General features: G+C 38.9%; 1 protein-coding gene across 2 annotated transcripts; it reads left to right on the forward strand.

Annotated features, from left to right (window-relative positions):
- Positions 1 to 26,127, forward strand: ATP2A1 (ATPase sarcoplasmic/endoplasmic reticulum Ca2+ transporting 1). Of its 2 annotated transcripts, XM_073636201.1 has the most exons (23): positions 1 to 384; positions 3,901 to 3,918; positions 4,020 to 4,102; positions 8,750 to 8,854; positions 10,345 to 10,483; positions 13,345 to 13,425; positions 13,511 to 13,596; positions 13,694 to 13,991; positions 14,082 to 14,248; positions 14,400 to 14,488; positions 14,980 to 15,082; positions 15,701 to 15,832; positions 17,029 to 17,154; positions 17,476 to 17,694; positions 18,045 to 18,380; positions 18,520 to 18,740; positions 18,962 to 19,164; positions 19,258 to 19,343; positions 19,550 to 19,683; positions 19,804 to 19,921; positions 20,871 to 20,988; positions 21,227 to 21,267; positions 25,557 to 26,127. In XM_073636201.1, the coding sequence occupies exons 1-22, from the start codon at positions 267 to 269 to the stop codon at positions 21,229 to 21,231; spliced, it is 2,985 nt and encodes a 994-aa protein (XP_073492302.1). In that variant the 5' UTR covers positions 1 to 266; the 3' UTR covers positions 21,232 to 21,267; positions 25,557 to 26,127. The 2 variants fall into 2 exon arrangements, with proteins under 2 accessions (XP_073492302.1, XP_073492301.1); XM_073636200.1 differs by lacking the exon at positions 21,227 to 21,267.
- The last annotated feature ends 1,602 nt before the right edge of the window (positions 26,128 to 27,729 follow it).

Raw genomic sequence — 27,729 nt, forward strand, 5'->3', positions numbered from 1 at the left:
TTATAAGCACCTCTCCAGCAAAGGTTCTCTCTGACAGCTTCTGTGTGGGGGTCGGGGGTTAAAGGTTTTCCAGTCTCCTGCTAAGGACAGAGGGCAGGAGATGAGCTGTTGAGCCACGGGGTCGGCTCTTAAGGGAAAATACTCAGCTGCAGAAAAGGGGGATCTGCCCTTCAAAGACTCTGTCGACCATAAGAGGTGGGGGGAAGAAGAAACTTCTTCACTTTAAGGACGAGGTGAGCCCTTTGCAACAGGGCTGAGAGGCAAGGATGGAGAACGCACACACCAAAACCACTGAGGAATGCCTGGCCTATTTTGGGGTCAACGAAAATACAGGTTTATCTCCTGAACAGGTCAAGAAAAACTTTGAGAAGTATGGACCCAATGGTATGTTTTACAATCTCATTTTGTGACCATTTTTTGTGCGGTGTGTCAATGAAAATTTGTTGCATCTCTGCCAATAAAAAAAAAAAATATGTTGAAAAATAAAGTTACACTGTTGGCCTGAGTTTGAAGAGGGTTTCAGACAGCATCTAATCAACAATCAAACGGAGACTTGCAACATTAAAAGCATATATATAGCATATATATATATATATATATATATATATATATATATATATATATATATATATATATATATATATATATATATATATAAATTTAAGTTTATGTGGCTCAAATAGGTAGGTATGAAAGTGATATCTGAGAATGGCTGATAGGCGATGGATAAAGGAGATCTTTATCCTTATTTACCCTTAGTTCAGAGAGAAGCAAATGACTCACATGGAGGGAGGCAATGTTTCAGAGCTTAATGTAGGCATCCATGAAACAGCTACCACTAAATCCTGGTAAATTTTTCATTTTCTGAGGGTTTTATTGCAAAAACCATTAACATCTGTGACAGTGCTGTGAGATTATCAGGACCAGAAAGTTTATGTTATATAACAAAGCGAATGGTAGGATAGCTGTTGGTTAATAAATTATGGAAATATAGAGGAAAATATGATTACAAAAATGTAACTAGCTCTATTTCTTAGCCCAGAAGGAATAATTAAAAATGCCACAATGTGTGCCAAAAGGAAAGGAAGAATGCACAGAATGTAGTTATTAATTCTAGGAAGCACAGCGGTGTCACTCAAAGGGTGTACCCCTTCCTCCGACATGTTCAGCCATGTATTTTAGTTCTTGCATGTTTGACTATGTAAGTGATGCACTTTGCATTGAAGGGCTGGCGGAGTGCAAGACATCTGTTCTGTGCCACTTGTCACCCTGCTGTTAGTGATAGGTCACTGTAGAAGATGAGCTCTGTTTTGTCTAAACTGACAAGAGAAGACCTCTATATCTATCCGTGCTTCTTGTTCGCCATGCATGTGATAAGATTGCTGCACTGAAGTGGTTTTGGAGGAAGAAGTTTATTTTGATGAATTCTGTACTGTTAAAGTAAACGGTATATATCGACTGTATGGGTATCTTCCTCTGACACATAACTCTGGGGTTCCCGGCTGTGTTATTATGAAGTTGCTATGATTGTCTTTTTACTAGTCCCGGGGGACAATGAGGGGATCTCTCTAAATGTCACATTCCTGATGTAGGAGCCACACATCTATGAGCTGGCACGACAGCTTGCAGTACAACTTGTGCTATACTAGCCTATAGATAAAGAGAATGACTAAGTGCTTTACTATATTATCCCATATAACATATACCTGATTTATAACAATTTGCAGTGGGATGGGCGTACTGTATTCTATAAATACAAACAGTAATTAAATCATGATTATACATATAGGATATCCTAGTGATATAAAGATGTATAGAGGTAATGCAACACCTACTCACCACTGCAAGTTTTATGTACATGTATGCATATACCATACATATCAGATGACATCCACGGGACAGTATCACATTAAAGACATACTGCACATAACTAGTCATATGTAGGCCTACTTAAAGGTATGCAGCAGGGTATATAGAAACTGAACTGTCCCTATACATTGGAGCCCAGCTGGCCCCTCACATGGCAGTGAGAGGTATTTTAGTGTTGGGGTATTAGATCCAGCCCATGATGTCACTTGCCTTATACAGCCATCTCCGCTGTGCCCTTCAAGAGAGTCCCAGGCTACAAACTGCTGAGAGAAGAGATCCTTACAGTGGTCTTCCCAAATCTCAATGTCAGCCAGTGTGCCCCAAAATACATTCATAATAAGTCATGCATCTCTATATATAGACATATTGATACTCAGGCATACTGCAGCTGAAGGTCTAAATTTAGAGACAGGCCTACAATTTGAGCTACTTAGATGCATTTAAGGTACAAATACAAAGTAGCATTATTTTATTAGTAAAAGGGACTATACTAACACCCTAACTAAGCACAGCATACGTAAAGGAAGGCTGTCTACAATCATCAATCCTTTCACACATACTGTATATAACATTGCAACTAATACAAAATAATTTTTTTTCCATTGGCAGAAAGAAAAGCATAGGTTGCAAACTTTAACAAGGCTAATGCTTTTCATTAAATGCCAAAATGAACTGAGCATTTACCTTTTCTAGACCTAAAACCGCATGCGCTAACTACAGGTTACATTGCTATTTTTCTTTTTTTCAGCTATTTTTTTTTCAGCTATGGCACCAACAAATAGACCAGAGTATCAAAATTTAACAGGTCACATTTTAGTCCCACTTCTAAGAGAAGCTTCATTAATCATCCAACTTACATCATATCGTGCGTACAAAAAGGCCAAAGGGCACCATGGGGTTTCTACACCACCACTTTGGCCAGGATAACACAGTGTAGTGCAAGATCCAAAGATACATGTCCGGGAGCATTCTGTTCCCTCAGCATGAGGCACATACATAGTATCTGCGTGACATAAACTGACAGCAGGATTTACAAAGCTGTCACATAACCCCCCCCCCCCCAGGATAGCCTCTTGCAAAAACATCATCAACATAATCATTTGATAATACATTTGCTTCAGTCATGGCCACAATTATGCCTTACCCTATGTGTCTTTTGCAACACTCTTGCCATTGTAACTCACTTCGATCTTTTATGAAAGACACAATCATCTTACTTCTGCATTTAATAAAATATGCAGTAATCTTATATCAGTTATTACAGATACCCTGTTAGTTAGCTTGCAGCCAATCAGTTAATTCTTGGAACTTGAAAGAAGGAATCCTATGGATTGCTCTGGAACACTTTTGCTCAAGTTTAAATAATTCAGGCCTACAGCACCTACCATAAAAAGAATTCATTTTTTTTTTTTTAGAATCATATATAAGAAGAGAAAAAAGAGTTACAAGATACCAGTAAAATCACATTGAAGTGCATTCTTAAATCCACAGGGATGAAAACACAAGTGTACTTGTAAGAGAATGCATGACGTACTTCATATTCTGTTACTCAGCACGTTAATGTGAAGTATACCCACGTAGGATTTAATTGTGCAGTTGATGAAACTTAGCTTTAATACACATTATATGTCACCACAATATAAAAAAATACTTTAATTATAGTACCAATATGAACAGGTTGCCTTAATTTATGGGGTATTGGATTTGCCAAAAACAAAAAATTCCTTATATATTTCTTAGGCCTACTAGAGGTGTAGGTCAAGATCTCACACACACACACAAAACATCTTTGTCATTATAGAAGAAGTCCAGTTGAATATGACTAACTACTAATAGCTATATCCTGATCAAGAAAATCACGAACGTCCTTATGTTGTCATCAGTCTCTCCTGACATGCACACTTATAATTGCTGTATCACTGCATTGTCATCATTTTTGCGTATAGTTATCTTAATTCCCTGTTAAGTTTAGAAACTAATTTTATTCTCTTTTGTCTTTTTTTTTTTTCTTCTGTATCCTTCACTAAACAGAGCTCCCAGCAGAAGAAGGTGAGTTTTGGAGGTTGGCCTCTATAAGAATGAGTAAAACTGCAAACACTCTAAAGTCTTGTATGTCCCTGACAATTGACGGACTCTCATTTTTTCCACAGGAAAGTCCATTTGGGAGTTAGTTGCAGAACAGTTTGAAGATCTGCTTGTCCGAATTCTGCTGCTGGCTGCCATCATATCATTTGTAAGTATGCAAAGCTTTACATAGTACTCAATGGTACCAATCGACTGAAAATGCAATACCTCATGGCATCCAATTGGACACATTCTTTCATTATTATCAAAGGACAGTTAACATTGAGTCTTGGCTGTGAGTTACTGCAGGCTTCGGCTGCTGATGATATACCTCAAACGATAATACAAGCTTGTTAGGAACAAAATCCCAGACAAGGCGTTTAAGTATCAAAATACTGAAGGAAAACTTGTGTATTAAACGGAATCTCACAGTACACATAGCCAGTAAATCTTTAAGGCCTGGTTCACACTGATGCGATTTCAGATGCGACTTGAGTCACCCTGAATTGCATGACATTGGAAATAATATTGCAACCAACGGTGCCTGTTCACCAGCTGCAATGCGATTTGGGAAAGAGTCCTGTGATACTTTGGTGTGATTTACAGTGTGATTTGGCCCCACAGAACATGCAAACCACATCCAAATTGCAACTAAAGTCGCACTATATAATAGCACTGCAGTAGTGTGAACCGAGCCTGAAACAATATCACTTAGTCAAACCACAGAATAAAAATGCCGTACTCCTTTAGGTTTAAACCAAGCTGCTAAATTGGCCATCAATACACATTTTTTAAATGTTTACAGTTACACATTATAATTTTAGGATAGAATAAAGATTATGGCAAGAACAACAGCTTGCACTTTATACACACAATTCTTATTTCAGACAAGTGACTGAGCATATTCTCCATTCTGCTCACTTGAAAACATAAGTACAGAAGAACAGCGGCAGTACAAAATCCTAATAACATTTATCAACTCTTAAAAACTCATATTCACATTTATTTTTACTTTTCTTACAGCATACTTGTGGTACAGTGGTACTACAGATATCACTTCCACTTGCATTATTGCATGACTCTTAGTCAAATGCACAGATTGTATCAGGCGAGAACATACTGGGCCTCAAATGTAAACGTTGAATGACAGAAAAGTGGACTGTTCTCAATGGTGGCTGTATTCCAGCTATCATTTTTCAAGTCCAACTTCGGCCCGTTTCACACGAGCGGACTGATTAGGTCCGCCTGTCAAGTTTTTTGGGCAAACCCAATCGGACTTTCCATTATCCTCTATGGAGTGGCAGGTGTAAAAAGACATATGTCCATTTACACCGGCCTACATCCAATCCGATCCTATCTGCTCAAAACAGACAGATGGGGATCAGTTTCTCTTCCCTCTAGCGGATCAGATGGTAGTCGGGTGTAAACAGACAGGAGGTCTGTTTACATCCGACCTCCCATAGAGGAGAGGGGGCTGTGTCTGCTCTGCATGAGCGAAGCAGACAAAGACCAGCCATCCACCTGCTCAGCGGGGATCAGCGGACAGTGTGTGGGGGGGCCTTAGAAAATGATGGTTATCAAAGGGTTGCTATAGACAACACATACACTTTTTATTTGTGTTCCCTTCTATATAATATAGGAAACTTAATTGCTCTCATTATACTCTGGCAGTACTATTAAAGTGGTGGTAAATGCCCACATGCCGAAACCCACTAACAGGAAAGGTTTTTATAAAGGAAGAGACCCTAGGTTTCTTCTGTCCCAAATGTCACCCTTGACTGTCAGCAGTAATGCGATCTGGGCCAAGCATGTATGCACAGCTCAGACCGCATTTACGGCACACTCTACATGCTGTGGCGAAGTGACTCCCATGTAAATGCGTGGGGATGTCGCCACTGCACACTGGCCAATCAAACAGCCAAAGATTCGGAAGCCGGAAAGAAGAATGGGTTAACATGGAAGCCACCGGGGATTGGGGGGGCCGTGACAGCCCAGCGCTGGAGGGCTCCATTTGAAGGGAAGTCTCATACTAGTACATTATGATTTAAATTTAAACCTCCGGGGGGGGGGGGGGGGAGACTCTACTACCGCTTTAAGGTGATTATTAACAATCCAATCTTTGCAAGCAATTTGCTGGTAATGATTATGCAAAAATTATTCAGCATAAGCTTTTCCTAGGGAGCAGTGACAAGTATTTGACAAGTATTTGTGTTGGACTTTCCGCTGACTTCCATCATCCAATCATGTGCAAACAAAAATGCAGTTTTTTAAAAAAAATTTCTAGCATGTGATTGCGTATTCTTTGCAAAGTGAAGCTTCACCTTATTTATTAAGGTCTGGAGTAACTGCACTTGCAAAGCATGCAGTTCATTTGCCTTTAGTAAATCACCCCCTTTATCATATACTGTACACAGTTCTTCATTTTCTTTTTTTTTTTTTTTTTTTTAATGGGTTTCGGCTGTCTCCTTTTCAAAGGAGAAAAGGGAACAAATATTTTCCTACACATGATCATTATTCTGTCAGCTACTAGGTACGGAATGTGCGTCAACAGTTTTAGTAGGACATCTGCTTGTCTATAGCCAGCCTAAAATGTCCTCATTCTTTATTTACAGGCAGATGCCTTTGTGACTTTGTGTAAAAATCTGTAAACAGGGATGTGCCCCTGGACTAAATGCATCTGAATTCAGAATGTGGACAGCGTCAGCTAACACTGCTGGTTATCAAACACCTCCTTTTTTATCACAAGAGAATATAAACATACCGAACCTGAATGTGAATGTACTACATTATGCTAACAGATGTCAAGAGTTTGCATTCATCAAAAACTCTTACACCCAAAAAAAAAAAAAAAGACACATGGAATACTCTTAATCAACACCTCAAAATAATGGCACTCACTTATTACAATTTATAGACAACATTTTGGACCATGTGTTAGCCCAACACAATTTATGTTTCCCTGCCCTTTCTATGGTTAGGTCTGCTTCAGTTTTCCAGAACATATATTTTTTTGTACAGCCACCTACTACTCAAACATACACGTGATACTGGTAGCATGAAAAAGTTAACTGGGTTCTAACCCTGACCTTTTCTTTCCCCAGTGAGCGGCACATTCTGCAGGTTAAATTTGTCTTGAAGATAACTTGATCCGGCCAGTGGCCAGCTCAAGTGTCAGACAGCTGCTGGGAGACTGCAGGAGGAGGCCCAGTGAGAGAAGGGAGGTCAGGGGAGACAGTGGGAGTTCCTTGCCACCTCTGAGTGACAGCCCCGCATGGCTGTGTGTTTTTCGAGGGCAACAGCTGCATGAAGCATGAGAGGGCCCCATAAAATAGCTGTAAATCTACTCCACTGTAACCCAAGAGCCTGTTTATAATGAGAGGGGTTCTGCTGTGACACTGTGCCGTGCAGAATTGCAGTACGCTGGCCTAGGCAGCGGTTACATTAGGGTAAAATGTGCAAAACACAAAAGCAGATAATAGATTCTACTGAATTCAAAAGATACGGCTCCTTATTCTTCTATCAAAAGACATATCCAGTACATTCTATGGGAGCCTCAGAAGCACAGGCCAATGGGGATATGTGCGATTTTCTGCAACAAGAGCGGCGTTAAGACATGCACAAAGGCTTTGATAACCATTTTTTGATATAACAATGATTTGAGACACTTGGTGGGGGATTTACTAAAACCGGTGAAATAGAATCTGGTGCAGCTGTGCATATTAACCAATCAGCTTCCAGGGTTTATTGTCAAAGCTTAATGGAACAAGCTGACGTTAGAAGCTGATTGGTTTACTATGCACAGTTGCACCATACTCTGTGTGCACCAGTTTTAGTAAATCTTCCCCATAGTGACAGGCTTTACATTTTCTACAGTTATGACATATTCTATGGATTGAGCAAGGAAATGTGGGGGTGGGTTTTCTAAAGTCAAATAAAGTGTGCAGTTGTACCCATTTTTCTTAGTCAATGTAAATGTGGTAAAGCTTCGCTTTGTAATGAATGCCCAGGAGCAAGTTAAAAAAAAAAGGCATTTTTGCCTGTACATGATTGGATGGTGTAAATCAGCAGAGCTTTATCACATTTACTAAGCTCTGGGGAAAATTAGTGCAACCACACTTGCAGAATGCAACTGCACTTGCAAAATACACAGTCTTTAGTAAATCAACCCCAATGTGTACACTTGAGAACCAATGCACATATAAAATTGCATCAAAGTCAGACTAAAGTAATACAGGGTCTACTTTGAAGTCGGTGTGACTTGAAGTCGCACAGATATGATTGGTTATCATTGGGAATCATGTGGTACAACTTGTCATGCGACTTTGATGTCCAAAGTCTCAGGAAAAGTCGCACAAGTGTGAAAGGGGCCTTAGTTATACTTTAAGATCATAGTCTAATGAACTGCAATCTCAAAAAGAAGACAACAATTGCAGCTCCCATAATTCTATCCTGATGGGGTTGATTTATTAAAACTGGAGAGTGAAAAATCTGGTGCAGCTATGCATGGTAGCCAATCAGCTTCTAACTTCAGCTTGTTCTATTAAGCGTTGACAAAAATCACCTGGAAGCTGTTTGGCTACCATGCACAGATGCACCAAATTTTGCACTCTCCAATTTTAGTAAATCAACCCCCAAATGTTTCTTTTCAATAAATATTTAATAACTATTTTCACGTCCCTGATTTCTATAGCTCCCTCCCTCTGTACACAATCTATACACATACTTGGTGTGGGTAATTCTGTATTCTATGAAAAGAAATTATGCAGTGTAGATTCCATGGAGAAAAAAAAAGTGACGACCCCCTGCTTCTTTTCAGGTGCTGGCCTGGTTTGAGGAAGGTGAAGAGACAATCACAGCCTTTGTGGAACCCTTTGTCATCCTCCTGATCTTGATCGCAAACGCAATTGTGGGCGTCTGGCAGGTAAGTACACCTTCAGTGCTGTCATTTCTCCAGTATTGCTGATGGAGAGGAAATGACAGTAACCTCCCTATTTATGCTTAACATTGAATCAGCGAAATAATATTTTAGGAAGAAACATTTTATCTTATTTGCCTTTCTACTTATTTAAAAAAAAGCCTTATGAAGAACCCCAGTAATAATTTAAGCTATTTTCTGTTTAGTCTTTTGCATGGAAAAGAACATAATAAAAGGGCCTGTAAAGTCTAGGGGTAGGTGTATTTGAAGGATGTTTATTATTGTATGATATGGAATGGGCACCCAAATTGCTACATGCAGGAGTTTAGTAGCAAGCCAAAGAACACAGTGCTGAACCAGGGATGAAAAGTAAACTACAATGTTTTAAACATGGTCAGGTATTTAAATGCAGGGAAATGGCTGTACCTGAACTCTAAAACCCTCATTTTATATACCGTAGTTGCCTGTCAGCATAAGAAGCCTCTGTAGAAAGGGTTCCCAAATATATATTCAGGTCTTTTCAGCTTTCAATAAAAGCTTTTCTTCTAGGTTATTCAGTTTTCAGTGTCACAGTTCCACGTGCACTCATCTGCTGTGATCCACTATGTTCTCTGCTAGAAAGACCTGTGGGCTTAAATCTGTCCAAATAAGAGTATAGTAGACATCTCGGGTATGATAACATTTGAAACACGAAATCATAATTATAATATAATAAATAACTATAAATAATTAAAAAAAATAATTATATAATAATAATAAAATGAATTTTGAATTCTGCAAGTGTTCTAATTTACTATCGCTGTTTTCTAGCTGGTCTAAAACCGCTTTTGACGTAAAGGGAGACTTTTTGGTTGCCATGGACAATCTCAAGTTTCCAGGCAGAAAGAACAGTGTATATATAATATAAAACTGCATGCAGGGCACTGGACAAAGCACTAGGGAGAAAAGGGATGTGAAATGATTTGATACAGTAACGTAATCTGTAAGATTACAGTGTACTGTATGTGTTGTGTATTTTGCACTTTTTGAATTTGCCGCCTGGCTCCGCCCCCATGCGTCGCGACGCTCGCAGAGAACGGAGCCCGGCACACAGAGCATCGGGCGTAGGACACAGCGGGGGGGCATCACAGGATCCTTGGGACAAGGTAAATTACCTGTACTCGAGACTCGAGGTTACCGCTAATAGTACTGAAATTTAACCCCGAGCCACACTCTGGATTACCGCCAGGGAGGTTAGGTGTCAATGGGGCGGATTAACTAAGGTATGATAAAGTATGGTAACATGAAGTGCATCTGTGTTCACTTCAACATTCAGGAACTATGTTTTAATTTCTTCTCTGACTGGATATTTGACGTGAACACAGACTCCTGTCACTTCACTGCACTCCATTTAGCTTTACATGTTAGTAAATCAAACCCAGTACTTAAAAAAACATTGAAAGACAATTGTTAAATGAGACAAGATTCCCAATAAAAAAGTCCTTATTGTAATATAGGAAAGAAACGCTGAAGATGCTATTGAGGCTCTTAAGGAATATGAGCCCGAGATGGGAAAAGTCTACCGCAGTGACAGAAAATCTGTACAAAGAATCAAGGCAAGAGAGATTGTGCCAGGAGACATTGTTGAAATTGCAGGTGAGCATCTTTATGTCTTAATATTGAAGAATATATTTCCCTATATACTCTAACTCCAGATGTGTAGCTCAACGCATAGCCACTTTTTCAAAGAACATTATCTTTCACTATAACGTACACAATAGGGCAACTTGCTCCTGTGCCATTTTACCCAAGGTTGGCAGTCTCTGTGTCATTACTCTCACTCAGAGCAGTATTTCCTGAATGAAATGCATACAACACGTTACTGGCTTTTGATAGATAGAGAAAACTGGCAAATCTATACCTTTTGGAATATGGCTTTGCATTGCATAAAAATCTGCTTAATATTACGGAAATGGAGAAAAAAGGATTGAGAAAGTAATCTAGACTTTCTCAAAAAAATAGCAGACTTTGTGGGCACAACATGAAGCAGTAGGTATATAAACAAAATAAACTTTATTACAATTATTGTTAAAATCACACATAATAAAATCATTACAACACCCACTACTTAACAGTGGTTCAACAGATACCCAATTGCAGGCATGAAGGCATGGATTTAATGATATGATATAATGATATATTTAATGATGAGTAGGGGTCTCCAAACTACGGCCCTCCAGTTGTTCAGGAACTACAATTCCCATCATGCCTAGTCATGTCTGTGAATGTCAGAGTTTTACAGTGCCTCATGGGACATGTAGTTCCGCAACAGCTGAAGGGCCATAGTTTGTAGATCCCTGATATAGAGCATGTAAAAGTCTGTCGATGTACAAAAAAGTATGAGTAGATATCAAAGACTTAGGCTCGGTTGGTTCACACGGGGGCGACTTGTCAGGCGACCTAGCCGCCTGACAAGTCGCCTCCCGTTCTGTACAATGGAACCGTTCTAATCGGAGCGACGCAAGTCGCTCCGACTTAGAAGAAAGGTTCCTGTACTACTTTGGGGGCGACTTGCATAGACTTCTATACAGAAGTCGTCTTGCAAGTCGCCCCGGCAGTCGTGTGCAGGTCGCCTCGGTGAGGCGACCTGCAAGTCGTGCCGCGTCTAGTGTGAACCGGCACTGAGGTCCATAACTCCTCCATGCGTGCTTGTTATGGAACTGACTCATTGATATCTACTCATACTCATGGATGTTGCATGGAAATGGCTTAACTTGTAAACATTGAACGTGTATGCTTTTATGGATGCTGACATGTCTTCTTACTTTATTTCTTTTGTAATTTTCAATTGAAAAGAAAGATTACATAAAAATAGAAAAATTTTAAAAATTACTTTTTGGAATCGTAACGCTAGTGTAAAAATACTTTTTTTTAAATGTTCCTTCCTAATTTAAAATATTATGAGCTCTATATAATGCAAAATTACAATTTTCATTAAAATACTGTGTAAATTTGTAAAACAAAAAAAAAAAGTATATTCTTCCAAGTCAAAGACATCTGCATTGTTTGCAACCCCTATGGCAGTTGCAAAAGCAATTTTCTTTCAAGGCGACCTTGCAGTCCTAAACACACTTATAATAAAACAAATACTGGTGTATACTGAATTTACAAGTGTATCTTTATTTTTATATTTGCTAAGCTGTAAAGGGTCTATACTCCTTAAAACAATGATAGACTATCATAAAAGCTCCAAAACACACACTGACTATTCCAGGCGAAATGTGAGCCTTTCTAAAACATTACTTACATTCAAGCAGTGAAAGTATCTACTGCTTAAAACCTTTCACAAAATCCTTTATGATTTTAAAGAAGGAAAAATATATCTTTAAAAGGGATTTATTATTTGCTTAAGCTGTAAGGCAGAGTTTCTGAACCAGGGTTCTATGGAACTCAAGAGTTCCTCTAGTGGTTGCTTGAAGTTACAATTTCTGCCTCTCGGATAAGTTCCCACTGACCTCATTGATCTTTTTAGCTATCTGTAAGTGGGTAATTCTTCCCAATGACCACAAGTGTAAGGGGCATTCTTCCCACTGACCATCACACGAATGTATCATGAGTCGTAGATATAGTCATTTTTAGCAGGGGTTCCCTGAGACTGGAAAGGTATTTCAAGGGTTCCTCTGTGTTGAAAAGGTTGAGAAAAGCTGCTCTAAGGTGTTGTTATAAAGAAAAGTAAACCCCTGAACATGTCAAAAGCATCCCTTAGGCCTGGTTCACACTAGTACAATTTCACTTGGGGCACACAGAATCGCATTATTTAAATAACGTTGATATCAATGGCACCCGTTCACATCAATTCAATGCTACTGCGATGCAACTTTGGTGAAGGTACAGGTGCTACGCATCGCAATTTTGTGCCTCATAGACTTCAATGGAAACGCACCACAAATGCATGTAAAATGCATGTACATGTGTTTTAATGCGCTTTTAGCAGTGTCGTATATCCTACTTCTGCTAAAAAAAAATACATCAGCATGAAAAAAGCGTCAAAAACACATCAAAAATGCCCTACAAATACAGATCAAGTCAAAGCTGCACTAGTGTGGATCTAGCCTTACAGAAAACAGATCCCTGCTTGAGAACCTTTGGCCTAATGTATAATAACCAGTAAAAGGCCAGTTAACCCAAACAAATATTACAGCTTAACTCATTTGAGAATTGCCGGAGTCTTATTTGTTTCTGGGATATCGGAGCTGGGAAGATTTCACCAACAGAATCACAGACATATAAGCCAACTTGATTCCAAAGGCACCGAATCTTTTGGGTGGAAAAATGATTTCAATGGTAGTTTAAAAATAGTTAGTAGAAAATTCATAAACATTTCAGCTAGTTTAAAAGATGCTATAACTATGATAAACGTTTCTTCCCAGACCTTGCAAAAAACAAGTTTTTAAGAAATAAAGACCTTGTTGGAATTACGGTTGGGTTTTCACATATCTCTTGTCCTTCCTTCCTAGTTGGTGACAAAGTCCCAGCTGACATCAGACTCATCAGTATTAAATCCACCACTCTGCGTATTGATCAGTCCATCCTGACAGGTGAGACAGCCACTTTCACTTTCAAATTTTTGAATCATACATTCATCTTGTAGATGCCTCACATAAAATTTTTTTCACCCAACAGGAGAGTCTGTCTCTGTCATCAAACACACAGAGGTTGTTCCTGACCTCAGAGCTGTCAACCAGGACAAGAAAAACATGCTGTTCTCCGTAAGTGTTTTTGACATTGTCCCTTTTTACTGGGCTTTTCGTTGAATTTATCTGTTGCTTTTGTGGAACAGTTGATAACCCCCTTTCTGTTTCTTAGGGTACCAACGTAGGAGCTGGCAAAGCTATTGGTATTGTCATTGCCACTGGCGCCAACACAGAGATTGGTAAAATTCGTGATGAGATGGCAGCCACTGAACAGGAGAAGACCCCCCTGCAGCAGAAACTTGATGAGTTCGGAGAGCAGCTGTCCAAAGTCATTTCCCTCATCTGTGTTGCTGTATGGCTTATCAACATTGGACACTTCAATGACCCCATCCATGGTGGCTCTTGGATCAAAGGCGCTGTCTATTACTTCAAGATTGCCGTGGCTCTGGCTGTAGCTGCCATCCCTGAAGGTAAGAGCATTATTCTTTAGGGTGGCTGTAGCATACACAGATAGCAGTAGTCCATTTTTTTTTTTACCAAGAGTCACTCTTTGCACAAAGGTCTCCCTGCTGTAATCACCACCTGTCTGGCCCTGGGTACAAGACGTATGGCCAAGAAGAATGCCATTGTAAGGAGCTTGCCCTCTGTAGAAACTCTTGGTTGCACCTCAGTCATCTGCTCTGACAAGACTGGTACTCTGACCACCAACCAGATGTCTGTCTGCAGGGTAAGCCTACATAATTACCTTTATTGTGTGTCTTCATCTAATACGGGGTGTTTTCTATATAAATACTATCACTTTTTGTGACCATCTGGCATCCAAATCAATACATAAGAAGTATGTTTCAAAAGTTTTTTTTTTTGTTTTTTTTTAATAGATGTTTGTGCTTGATAAAGTTGAAGGCGATGTCGCCTCCCTGAATGAATTCACCATTACTGGATCCACCTATGCCCCTGAAGGAGATGTGTAAGTTTAAATACAGTTAAATGTACATTTCTGCTTACTGGTGCATTCTACTCAACCAATAGTTCTGTGAACTGCAACAGAAGAGGGAACACTAGGAGTTTGTACACGGCACCATTTAACCTACGTGCCTACGTTGGAACCTACACTTTTACCCATTGCATACTTTTGCTTTCTATCTGCACAAATCATTATTCTTGCATTACTTTCCATTTGTCACCGTATCCCGCTGTATCTCTAATTTTCTCCCTCCTGTGCCCTTTTGTACAATTTCATTTTATTTTTGTTTTAAAACTAAATTCTTTACTCTACCATGGTATCTGCCATGTCCATTTTAAGACATCCTTTATCATTATGTTTACCTACCGTATATCTGCACATCTGCGTCCCCCCCTCTATTCTTCTGTAAACCATCTCTCCCTGTCTCACCAAATCTTTTTCTCCTGTCATCCTTTCCCGGGGACCCCCTTTCTTTCTATGTGGTGTCCTCTCAGTCAGAAGAATGATAAGAATGTGAAAGCTGGCCAATATGATGGGCTGGTGGAGTTGGCCACAATCTGTGCACTTTGCAATGACTCTTCTCTCGACTTTAACGAGGTAAACACAAATAGTCTACACCACTACATTTTTCCCTTAAACTATGTTTGGCCTGTTTATCTAACGCTGCATGTGCTCAAAGTTTTGTAAATTATACTAAAAACTAAGTGTAGTGACTTTTGTGATTGTGATAAACTAAATTAAAATATTTTTTTTTTTAATTTCGGACTAGATGAGAAACATAGCACTCCTACTCTTAAAGTGATTGAAGTGATTGTAAAGTCTTGTTTTTTTTTTTTTTTTTGGTTAAAAATAACAGACATCTAATACTCACCTGCTCTGTGAAGTAGTTTTGCACAGAGCAGCCCAGATCCTCCTCTTCTTGGGTTCTTCCTCAGCTTTCCTCCCTCCTGTTGAGTGCCCCCACAGCAAGCAGCTTGCTATGGGGGCAACCGAACCGAGCCGCAGCTCTGTGTGTCCATTCAAACACAGTGCATACAAAATACAGTGTGTGTCTTATGCAAAGCATGAAGTCATTTCTAGCTCTAATTAACACAAAAGTAATTTAAGACTATAGGGTCAGCTAAAATTGCACTAATCATGTTCGTGTGGCTGCTGTGATGACATCTAGAAAATCTTTGCTCAGAACTTACCTTCTGAAACTTTTTCTTTCACCAGGCTAAAGGTGTTTTTGAGAAGGTTGGCGAAGCTACTGAAACTGCTCTGACAACCCTGGTTGAGAAGATGAATGTATTCAACACTGAAGTAAAGAGCCTGTCCAAAGTGGAGCGTGCCAATGCCTGCAACTCTGTAAGTACCAGATTATATATTGTGCCAGCCACCAATACTGGCCACTGCCTCAACCATTGCATGTCCAGCACCTAAAGTAAAGCTTTTAATGTTTATACTTTGTCAGACAAAAATGCCAGAAAATAAGCATGAGGGTTTTACATACATTTCCAATCTTATAAATGAAAAAAAAAAGCTTTTTTTTAAAAAAAAAAACTGATCTAACAGGAGAAACAGCAGGATTAGAAACAGAGACAAGTTTTACTTAGCCTGAATATATGATTTACACAAGAGTATATAACCTTCAAATTTGCAGGCCCATCTTGTGACAAGTTACCCCAGCTTACTACCAATATAGAAAGCTAATTACAGCATGTAACTCACAGCAAGTTGGCTGTAGTTTTTTTAAGAGACTTTCTATACCAGACACCTGCCTTGGACTTGTCATGTACAAGAAACCTAACTCCCATCTGCTTCTTAATGATCCCATGTAACACACTATACCAAACACCTGTTATTATAGGCACAACTTTATGAAACTTAAGAAACTGTTCTGAGAAGGGTTCTATTTGGAAATTTTGGTTAAAAATACAAAATTTAATTAATTATAATTTAATTTAATTTAATTTAATTTTTTTTTACGATATTTCCTTTGTTTGTTAAGCTCAAAAAATAAAGTTTTGAATATTTCATCATTTTCAAGAAAGCCTTAGTGGTCTTTAGGTCTATAAACCAGTTGCTGTTTTGAAATAGACCTGAAGAGCTGGAGAGATCAGATTTCACATATTTCAGAATCTGTCGCCCAAGAGGGGCAAACAAGTCGCCTCTCTCATTGCTAAGTTATGGCAAACAGACTGCCTGTCTTAGGTAAACACGGGGTATCTCCAGGTATGCTAGCAATGCTGGGTTTTGTTATGAGAAATCTGAGCATGCTTTGCGAACTCAGAGTCATGGATCTACCCTACATATATATATATTTTTTAAACTTACAATAGTTAAAAAAAAAAAAAAAGCCACACAAATATACAGTACATTCCCTTTAAATTTCTAAATTCAATAAGATAAATTAAATAAGATAGAGCTATTGAATCCTTAATGAAAAAAAAAAGTCACAAATATTTCTTTAATAGCTAATTTACAATCAACCACAAATAAAGCACAATAAATGTCATCAATGAGAACCCTAACAAAGCAACACTACCCTTCTTATAACTCAGGTTATCAAGCAACTGATGAAGAAGGAATTCACTCTTGAGTTCTCACGTGACAGGAAATCCATGTCTGTCTACTGCACACCTGCCAAGGCTTCCCGTGCTGCTGTTGGCAACAAGATGTTTGTGAAGGTACAATCAGTTTTAAAACCTTATTTCACTGCAAAAGTAAACCGACGGAAAAGAGAAAAACTTTTTCACGGTGGAGTTTGGGGAGATTCGTGGTACTGATAATCTGTGCACTGTAAAGTATGTTATAATATTTTAGTGAACTGAAATGCATAAACTTAAATTATGTGGGTGCAAATAATGTTTATACATGACATGCTGCCATCATCACAAGATGTACAGTAAGTAACACAGCATGGCATTTGCATATAGTGCTTAATCAGGAGTATTCATGTGTATTTTGTCTAAGTTAATTTTTGTCTTATATTTTTGTGTATAATATAGGGTGCCCCAGAAGGTGTGATTGACCGTTGCAACTATGTACGTGTGGGCACAACTCGTGTACCCTTCACTTCTGGTATCAAGGACAAGATTTTGTCTGTAGTCAAAGAGTGGGGCACAGGCAGAGATACCCTGCGTTGTTTGGCTCTTGCCACAAGAGACACTCCACCCAAGAGAGAGGACATGGTTCTGGAAGACTCCACCAAATTTGCTGACTATGAGGTAATGCTGTGGCACTATATACAAAAGATATGACGTTTCAATACTGTGTGAGGCAATGTATGACCCCCCCCCCCCCCCTCGGTACAAACACATGTCTGTGGAGACATTTCAACAGTCAATTACGGGCAAATCATGTTTCCCATAATAGGTAATCATCATTATAAACAATAAATAAAACCATTTCACTGAAAATCTAAAACTTAACTCACATTGACAGAAGAACTGCACATCTCATGCTAGCTCATTAGTATCTCAAAGTATAACCTGTTCTCTGTTCAAATACAAACTTATCACATTAATTTACATCTACTGATTACACTGCTGCAGCTAACTTAACTTCTATTCCACAGACTGACCTGACCTTCGTTGGCTGTGTGGGTATGCTGGATCCCCCACGTAAAGAGGTCATGGGCTCCATCCAACTTTGCCGTGATGCTGGTATCCGTGTCATCATGATCACTGGTGACAACAAAGGCACAGCTATCGCCATCTGTCGTCGTATTGGAATCTTTGGTGAGAATGACGACGTGTCAAACCGTGCCTACACTGGTCGTGAGTTTGATGATCTGCCTCCTGCAGAACAGAGAGAAGCCGTCAAACATGCTTCCTGCTTTGCCAGAGTCGAGCCATCTCACAAGTCCAAGATTGTAGAGTTCCTGCAATCCTGCGATGAGATTACAGCTATGGTATGCAAATAAATTATATGGAGATTTTTCTTTCCTCTAAATTATATTGCATGTCTTTCCCCTTGACTGGTTGCATAACTGTACTATGCTTTTCTGCTGCAAAAGTCTAACATTGTATATTACCTTTTTTTTCTGCCAGACTGGTGATGGTGTAAATGATGCCCCAGCTCTGAAGAAGGCTGAGATTGGTATTGCTATGGGCTCTGGTACTGCTGTAGCTAAGACAGCCTCAGAGATGGTGTTGGCTGATGATAACTTCGCCACCATTGTGGCTGCAGTAGAAGAGGGCCGTGCCATCTACAACAACATGAAGCAATTTATCCGCTACCTCATTTCCTCCAACGTAGGAGAGGTCGTCTGGTGAGTTATTCATTTTCAGACACCATTCATGTCCCAGGGATCTCTAGAGATTTAAATGAGACTCCAAGTTTTGGTCCAAATAAAGTAATAAGTTTCAAGTCACATTTACAACTCATTTTGCAATATTTTGGTTCACCCATCAAATTAGGTCACCATGGTGTTTATCATTTTTATTTGTCATGGGAACTTGACGTCTAGGTCCATATTTTTGTTTCAAACAGTATCTTCCTGACTGCTGCTCTGGGTCTGCCTGAGGCTTTGATCCCTGTACAACTGCTGTGGGTGAACTTGGTCACAGATGGTCTGCCTGCTACAGCCCTGGGCTTCAACCCCCCTGATCTGGACATCATGGACAGACCACCACGTAGCCCCAAAGAGCCCCTCATCAGTGGCTGGCTCTTCTTCCGTTACATGGCCATTGGAGGTATGGTGCATTGCTTTGTATTGCAGTTATCTTTTTTGTTCTTGGGTCATAAGTCTTTGTGTTTATAACCATACAAATAATCTTTCTGTTCAGGCTACGTCGGTGCAGCCACTGTTGGTGCTGCTGCCTGGTGGTTTATGTATGCTGATGATGGACCTAATGTAACTTTCTACCAGCTGGTAAGGATATGTTTCTATTTTTTCTTTCTTTCACATGTTTTCTTCAAAGGACAGTTTTGTACATAATCAGGCAGTGAAGAATGCAAATTTCTCCTTTACTACTTCAAGAAAATTTTAAAAAAGGAAATAATTCAAAAGCTCCACCTTGAATATTGCTATTTAATAGAATATAAGTTTTTCTTATTCTAATTACTTTCTACACCCAGAGCCACTTCATGCAGTGCACAGAAGACAATCCTGAATTTGAGGGTCATGATTGTGAAGTCTTTGAGTCTCCAGTTCCAATGACCATGGCTCTGTCTGTGTTGGTCACAATTGAGATGTGCAATGCTCTCAACAGGTAAAAACACTATCAGAATCTTCCATTTTTGTTTTCGCCTTTGTCACACTTTTCTTTTATTATTATTCTTATATCAGAATGAAAAAAGAGACAAATTATTTTCTTCTTTTCTTCTTACAGTCTTTCAGAAAACCAGTCTCTGATCAGAATGCCCCCATGGGTCAACTTTTGGCTGCTGGGCTCCATCTGCCTCTCCATGTCCCTCCACTTCCTTATCCTCTATGTTGAACCTCTGCCTGTGAGTGAAAATGTTAAAGTTGCATATTATAAAAAGAAGAGCAGACTATAGTCATTGATTAAAGTATAATTTAGCTAATAAATAACAGACCACTTCAGTTTGTATACCATATATTCAATTAACATTTACTTTCACTAATGTTCCTAAATTGTAATTCTGGCACACATAATGCCTTATTTATGTTGAATTTGTGTTTATTATCCTTTTTGCAAAATAGAAGAAGTATATATATATATATATATATATATATATATATATATAGCGAAGCACATCTATTGCAGAGTAATGCCAAAAAAAAAAAAAACAAAGACAGTAAGCAAGGTTTAAGGAGTGTGCCCCCCAAGTAAACTAAGAGGAACAAGAACAAATAACATTATAACCAAATCACATAGATCATCATTCCCAGTGTGCACAGCTATCAAGTCATGTAGGAAAGGTGTTGTATTCAATAGCCGGACATTGGGACCCTGGCATGTAGAGGGAAGGGCAGACGCCTGTACCACTGGAATGCACGGCCCATCAATAACAAGCCTGCCATTGCCCATAATGCATTTTTTATAATCTGTCTAGCAAAGTCATGTAACAAATACATGCACCCATATGTCCTCCATTGTTTCAATAACATATAGTTTCTGTCCTGCAAAATATGAACAAAATAAACAAGTTAGTCAACCTGACACGAATCTGAAATATGCTAGTATTAGCTTCATAATTATATATTAGGGAGAAGCTACTGTTTTTTCACTTTTAAAACTAACATGCTTTAAATATGAAACCAGTGCTGCCTTTCTTCCAAAAAAATAAAAAATCAGGAGTAATATTTTCAAACACACATCAATCTTGAAAGCTAAAAACAAACCGTATTTTATTAACGAATCACCAAGTTCATGCATTTATTGTAGATGCTCTAAGACATGGCTTCATCCTGTTTGTTTGATCTATTCCTCAGATGATCTTCAAGTTGACACCTCTGAACATAGAACAGTGGTTCGTTGTACTGAAGATTTCCTTCCCTGTCATCCTATTGGATGAGCTTTTGAAATTTGTTGCCCGTAACTACCTTGATGGTAAGTGCAATAATTTTAGTTTGTAGCAACAGTGGCTTATTTATCAAGCTAGGCTTGAATTTTAACAGGCAAAGAACAGACTGAATTTTAAAGTCAGTAAGATAACTGCTTTATACATTACTACCATAAACAATACTATTTAAATGCAAAGTCTGGATAAGTTACAGAAATGTACTAAACATCATTTCCATTTCAATGTCTTCATATTAAACCAGTATTTTTCTATCCTCTCCCATAGGATAAATCTTTCCTTACCACCTCCCTGTTGTTGTTTAACAGGTATCCCATCACATTGCATGCATTGACAGCATTTCTGTCTTTATCATCTGCATGCAGTTATCCATATTCATTCACCTTCATGTGCTGCTCCTTGTCTGTCATCTGTAACCTAACCTGATTACAATGTCTTCTATAAATGTCTTGTCAGTTCTGTCACCCAGTTCCTATTTACAGTACATCTACTACATCAGTAGACATTTCAAACTCCTAGCACAAAAAAACAGCAATTAAAACTGGACTTTTACATATAGTCCATTCTAGTGAATAATTTATTTGTACTATGTAATACACATTTAACACTACAATCTATCAAACACGTTTACTTCACAAAATAATACATCACAAAACTGCTCATTAAAACCTAGAATTAAAACATTAACGCCCTACCACAGAAAGACCTCACACGGACCTAAATAATTAACAATAATCTGATTATACCCTTTTTACCTGTCTGTGATTTCCCCTTGGTCCAGGTTTACTTCATGATTTACACTGTGCCATTTATTTAAAATTCACATCTATTTTGTCTCTTATGTCACTAAAGAACCAGCATAAGAACCAAAAAGCAACATGTTCCTGTCTTATATGTTTGCTGCAATCTCTTTTGACAGCTATGTTTGTTGCAAATGTCAATTTCTCAGCAATCATATGATATCAAAATTGTATCATATGTCCCAGATGTCAGATTTTTTTTTTTTTTTTTGCGCAACCTAAACAAAGGTTTTAGTGAAAAAAAAATCAGATTAACGGATTTGAAAACATGTTATCACGTAGAAGACTTTTTTTGTTCACAAAAAAAAGTATTATTTGTTTCTGCTGACATGTTGAAAACGCTGCATGAAAAGGGCTGGTGAAATGGATCTATATATATACTGTATTAGCTGCTTTTGTGTACACCAAAGAAAAAATCAGAGTGCATGACTGACTGGGCAATGCGGTTCTGGGATGTAGATCTCTGCCTAACTGAAAGGTAAGCTACTAAAGTACAAAGTACTGAAAGTGTCTGAAAAGGTACACTGGGGTTGAGTTACTAAAGGCAAATCCACTTTGCACTACAAGTGCACTGCAAGTGAGGGGAAGATCTGAAATGAGGGGAAGCTCTGCTGATTTTATCATCCAATCATGTACAAGCCAAAATGCTGTTTTTTTATTTTCCTTGCATGTCCCCATCAGATCTCCAGCGACTGCACTTCCAAGTGCACTTGTGCAAAGTGGATTTGCTTTTAGTAAATAAACCCCACTGCCTATGTTTCCCATATCAACCAAGGTAATTCTTTCATTTCTCTAACAAGTATTAGTAAATCCTTGTAGGAATGATTGATTGGTTACTGTAAGCAACACGGCTTCTCTACTTTCAAACAGCTTATATATAAGGAACACTGTTTATATGACCGACATGGGTTGAATCCCAAAAGAATTTTCGTTCGAAATTTGCACCATAAGTGGGCTGCAGCAACGGCCGATTTTTTGTTGGAAATTTTTTGAACAACTAATGATTTTCTGATCAATGATGGGAGAATCGTGCAAGAAATGTAACTGAAAAAGAAATGCACATGAGCGAAAGAAAAGAAAATTCCTAGAAAGAAAAGAAGTTTCCCGGCCACAAAAATTATGTTCTGTAGCAACGTGAAATGAGAGACTTGGTTGGTCGAATTGCGAAATCAATGATGGCATCATCGGATCACAAAACGCAAGAAATTTCGGATTTTCGAAAGAAAATTCATTTGGAATTCGACCCGTGTATGGCCTGCATTAGATCATTGAAATGATTTCTGCTAGGTTGCAAAACATAACCATTTAAATAAAACATTAACAATTTCACTTTGGGGCAGGCATGGTGAGATGAACTATCAACTCCTTTCTTAACTACTTGCCGACCGGCTCACGCTGATATACGTCGGCAGAATGGCACGTACAGGCATATTAACGTACCTGTACGTTGCCCTTTAAGACGCGGCATTGTGGGCGCACACGCCCGCCGTGAGCTCCGTGAGTGTGACCGTGGGTCCCGCGGACTCGATGTCCACGGGGATACCCGCGATCGTCTCACAAGCATTTCCCCATTCTTCCTAGTGACAGGACACTGATCACAGCTCCCTGTGACCGGGAGCGGTGATCAGTGTCATGACACGTGTAACCCATTCCCCCTAAAGTTAGACTCACTCCCTAGGACACACTTAACCCCTTCAGCGCCCCCTTCTGGTTAAAACCTTCACTGCCAGTCACATTTACACAGTAATCAATGCATTTTTAAACGCACTGATCGCTGTATCAATGTGACTGGTCACAAAATAGCGCCAAAAGTGTCCAATCTGTCCGCCATAATGTCACAGTCACGATAAAAATCACTGATTGCCATAAAAAAAAAAATAAAAAAATAAAAATGCCATAAAACTATCCCCTATTTTCTAGACGCTATAAATTTTGCGCAAACCAACCAATAATATTATATTATATAATATTATAATATTATTATTGTGATTTTTTTTACCAAAAATATGTAGAAGAATACGTATCGGCCTAAACTGAGGAAAAAAAAACATTTTTATTTATATTTTTGGGGGATATTTATTATAGCAAAAAGTAAAAAATATTGAGTTTTTTTCAAAATTGTCGCTCTTTTTTTGTCTATAGCGCAAAAAATAAAAACCGCAGAGGTGATCAAATACCACCAAAAGAAATCTCTATTTGTGGGGAAAAAAAGGACGTCAATTTTGTTTGGGAGCCACGTCGCACGACCGCACAAATGTCAGTTAAAGCGGCGCAGTGCCGAATCGCAAAAAGTGCTCTGGTCTTTGGCCAGCCAAATGGTCCGGGGCTGAAGTGGTTAAAGTGGTTGTAAAGGCTCAATGTTTTTTTACCTTCATGCATTCTATGCTAAGAGCCACTTAAAAAGGACCTACATTCAGGAAGCTGTGCCCTGCTGTGTGTGCTAATTACTAGTATTAGCTGTTATCTCCCAGCAGTTGATATTTTCCCTATTACGGACATACCATGCCTTATCTCACACTGTGGAGGGGATTTACTAAGACTGGAGAGTGCAAAATCTGGTGCAGCTCTGCATGGTAGCCAATCAGTTTTTAACTTCAGCTTGTTCAATTAAAGTAGAACTATAAGCAAAACTTTTTTTTCCATTTCAAATAGAGTAAGGGAGGATTATAAACCCTGTTGGCTGTTTTCTTTCCATCTGTGAACCATTGGGAAGATTTCTCTTCATATCCTGTCCCATAGCCAAACAAGGAAGTGAGAGGAAATTCCTGCAAATTAAGGGATTCCCTTGGGGACCCCAAGCTCACCAGAACTAGTGTCCCCATTATAAGATTTGCCCTCTAATATTTTTCTGGGGACAACCCAAAATTTGGGATTTTCTTTTACTTTCAATAACAATGGTAAACACGACAAATTGAGATGGTGAATCTCCCTAATGAGGGCGCGCAGGCAGCAATAAAAACTGACGGGTGTTCTAATCCCTCTCCACTTTATCCAAAACTAAAAAAAGGTTTTGCCTCTAGTTGTAGTTTAAGCTTTGACGATAACACCATGAAGCTGATTGGTTTCTATGCATAGCTGCACCAGATTTTGCACGCTCCAGTTTTAGTAAAAATCTTCCCGTGTCTTTAGAGAGGTGACCATCTTGGTAGAGGCTCGGGGTTGTGCTTCTTTAAGTCAGGGCCTCCCCTCAAGAGAAAGCACAGATTAAATTAATGAATGAACAGTTGCAGGGAGATCCTTGCAATGCAGGTCCACAGGTTCAAGCCCTCTCCAGCAAGGAGACTAGTGAGCTGCATAGCAGTGACACCACCAATTCTCACCCCAAAATGAGTGAGACCATCAAGGAGAGGGAGTAGTGCCTTCAATGATTTTACTGTAAATATACAGCTATGAGGCTCAAAGCATAGGAGTGCTTAGGCACATGACGTACACTGCCATTTAAAACAAAATGTAAATATTCCAGTGTAATGCTCAGGCACAATTTACACTTCTAGATGTTCCTTATAAGATAACAAATCTTCAGTTTTTTTAGTTAACTTAAAAAAGAGATATCCATTTTGGGTTTAGTTGACCTTTAAATTAAATTTAAAAACATTTTCCTAATAAAGTCTTGACTTACACATGCATGAAAACCTTTCTGCAAGTCACATCTAAGTCCATCATCCCATAGAGCAACTTATTAAACAGGAAATAAAAATGCACATACATATCCAGGGACAAGAAATTAATCTGATTTAGTTAAAAGCATACTGTAAGTCTTATTTATTTATTTTTTTCCCCTCTTTCTTTCTTGACAGATAAACCACAGTAAAAGGAATTCAGCTTTTTACTGAAATAAGTCAGATATCAGCCCAAAACCTCCATTAAGACTTTCTGTTACATTATCCCTTACTGATGTCTCATCTCGATATTCTGAAACACATCACTGCCAACCTTCCATCCGTCTTACCAAAGCCCTCACTTCCTGGTGTCCACCAGGTCCGACTGCAAGGGCTGGGTTATCGATGGGCTGTTTTTCTGTTGATCTATTATTTTTTTTTTTTTTCCAAGTGCCTTCAAAGTTGTGCTTCCAATTGTGCCCCTTTTTATAGCACTCCCTTCATGTCATGCCTCAATTATTCCGCGTACAAGTGAAGGAAATTATCACCCAGCTGGAGTATACCAGGACTAAGAATGTCTTTTTCCCCCAGTGTCTCCACCATCAGTGAAAGTTACCAAGCCAGTGTTTTGTAAATCGCAGCGTCATGTTATCCTGTTTCCAGCCCTCCGTGGGAGTTGCAGCTTGTAGCAAAGAAAAAAATGGAAGCGAGAAAACCAAATGAAAACTGTTCTAGCTATTTATTAAAATTAAACAATAAGTTAAACTGATTCCTGTTGTCTGTGTTATTATTATGTGGGGGTATGGAGTATCTGTTTATTGCATATATTGTTTACATTTCTATAAGTGTCTAATTATGAAAAGATGGTATAAAAACTGTGTGTATGAAAATCAATATGGATTTAAATACAGTTAAAGCCTATCTAATACCAAGAACAAAAAATGTAATATATTGTAGCTTACTAGTCCTTAAATGTAATGCCTGCATTAGTTTTCTTTTTTTTTCTGTTTTTTCCCACCCTTTATTTTCACCTGGTGGTCCTGTCAGTAACACACTTCCTTTTTGTAGAACTTAATTGGGGGTTTAAAAAATGAACAGGGGAGTTGGTAGGTTAGGATATATTAGCGGAAGAGTCATTAATGTCCCAGAGAACCTTAGTCCCAGAGAATTAAAGTGGTTGTAAACCTCAGACATAAAATATGAAGAAAGCATATCCCTCTGTAGTGTGTCTCAATTAGGAGCACTAATGGAGGGGGGTGTGTCCCTTCCCTCCAATCAGCTCTCAGAGCTCTCCTCACTAAGCTCTGTGTAGTGTAACTTCAGTTCTCTGCCCACTTTTTTTTCTGACAGCTTAGACAAGCTTTATAAATTCTAGATTTTGAATGGAAGTACTTTAGACAAGAGAAGACTGTAGATAAACAGGTACAACTTATGTAGGAGGATTTGTTGTATGTGTATCACCTGAGGCCTTTCACTTCACTGGGTATATACAAGGGTTTACAACCACTTTAACCTCCCCGGCGGTTTTCCTGAGTGTGGCTCGGGGTTCAATTTCAGCACCATTAGCGGTAACCCTGAGCCACACTCGGGATTGCGTTGCAGGATCCTGGTGCGGGTTACTTACCTTGTCCCCAGGATCCTGCGATGGCCCCCGCTGTGTTCGCCGGCTCTGTCTTCTGCCTGAAGCCTCTGTGTGCCGGGCTCCCTTCCCTGCAAGCGTCACAACACGTGGGGGCGGAGCCCGGTGGCAAATTCAAAAAAATGTAAAAATCATAATACATACAGTACACTGTAATCTTACAGATTACATTACTGTATGAAATTGCTTCACATCCCTTTTGTCCCCAGTGGTTTGTCCAGTGCCCTGCATGCAGTTTTATATGATATATACTGTTCTTTCTGCCTGGAAACTGGAGATTGTCCATGGCAACCAAAAAGTGTCCCTTTACGTCAAAAGTGGCTTTAGAACAGCTAGAAAACAGCGATAGTAAATTAGAACACTTGCAGAATTGAGCGATAGTGAATCATGGGGAAATTCATTTTATTATTATTTTTTATAATTATTTATATTTATTTATTATATTATAATTTATGATTTTGTGTTTCAAACTTTATCATACCTGGGATATCTACTAGACTCTTGTTTGGACAGATTTAAGTGTGTTATTGCTAAGAATTACAGGCCTACAATATAAAATGCCCAATTTCTATGCAAAATAATTGTACCGCTTTGAGATGCAAAAATCTGACATAATCATACCACCAGGGAGGTTAAGAAGTGATTGATGGGTTTAGGAGTATCAAGGATGTTGTCTAATGATTGTGGATTGAGCTAATAGTATGCTAATGGTGAAAGTTCTAGTAAGAGTAT

This window comes from Aquarana catesbeiana, linkage group LG06, assembly GCF_042186555.1.
Source record: "Aquarana catesbeiana isolate 2022-GZ linkage group LG06, ASM4218655v1, whole genome shotgun sequence".
Taxonomy (NCBI): domain Eukaryota; kingdom Metazoa; phylum Chordata; class Amphibia; order Anura; family Ranidae; genus Aquarana; species Aquarana catesbeiana.

What these genes read in the sequence shown, in the direction of transcription:
- ATP2A1 (XM_073636200.1), top strand. Translation starts at nt 267, where the DNA reads ATGGAGAACGCACACACCAAAACCACTGAGGAATGCCTGGCCTATTTT. An exon ending in AGAAAAACATGCTGTTCTCC is followed by an intron (nt 13,597 to 13,693) that starts GTAAGTGTTTTT and finishes TCTGTTTCTTAG; the next exon opens with GGTACCAACGTAGGAGCTGG. An exon ending in ATGTAACTTTCTACCAGCTG is followed by an intron (nt 19,344 to 19,549) that starts GTAAGGATATGT and finishes TTCTACACCCAG; the next exon opens with AGCCACTTCATGCAGTGCAC.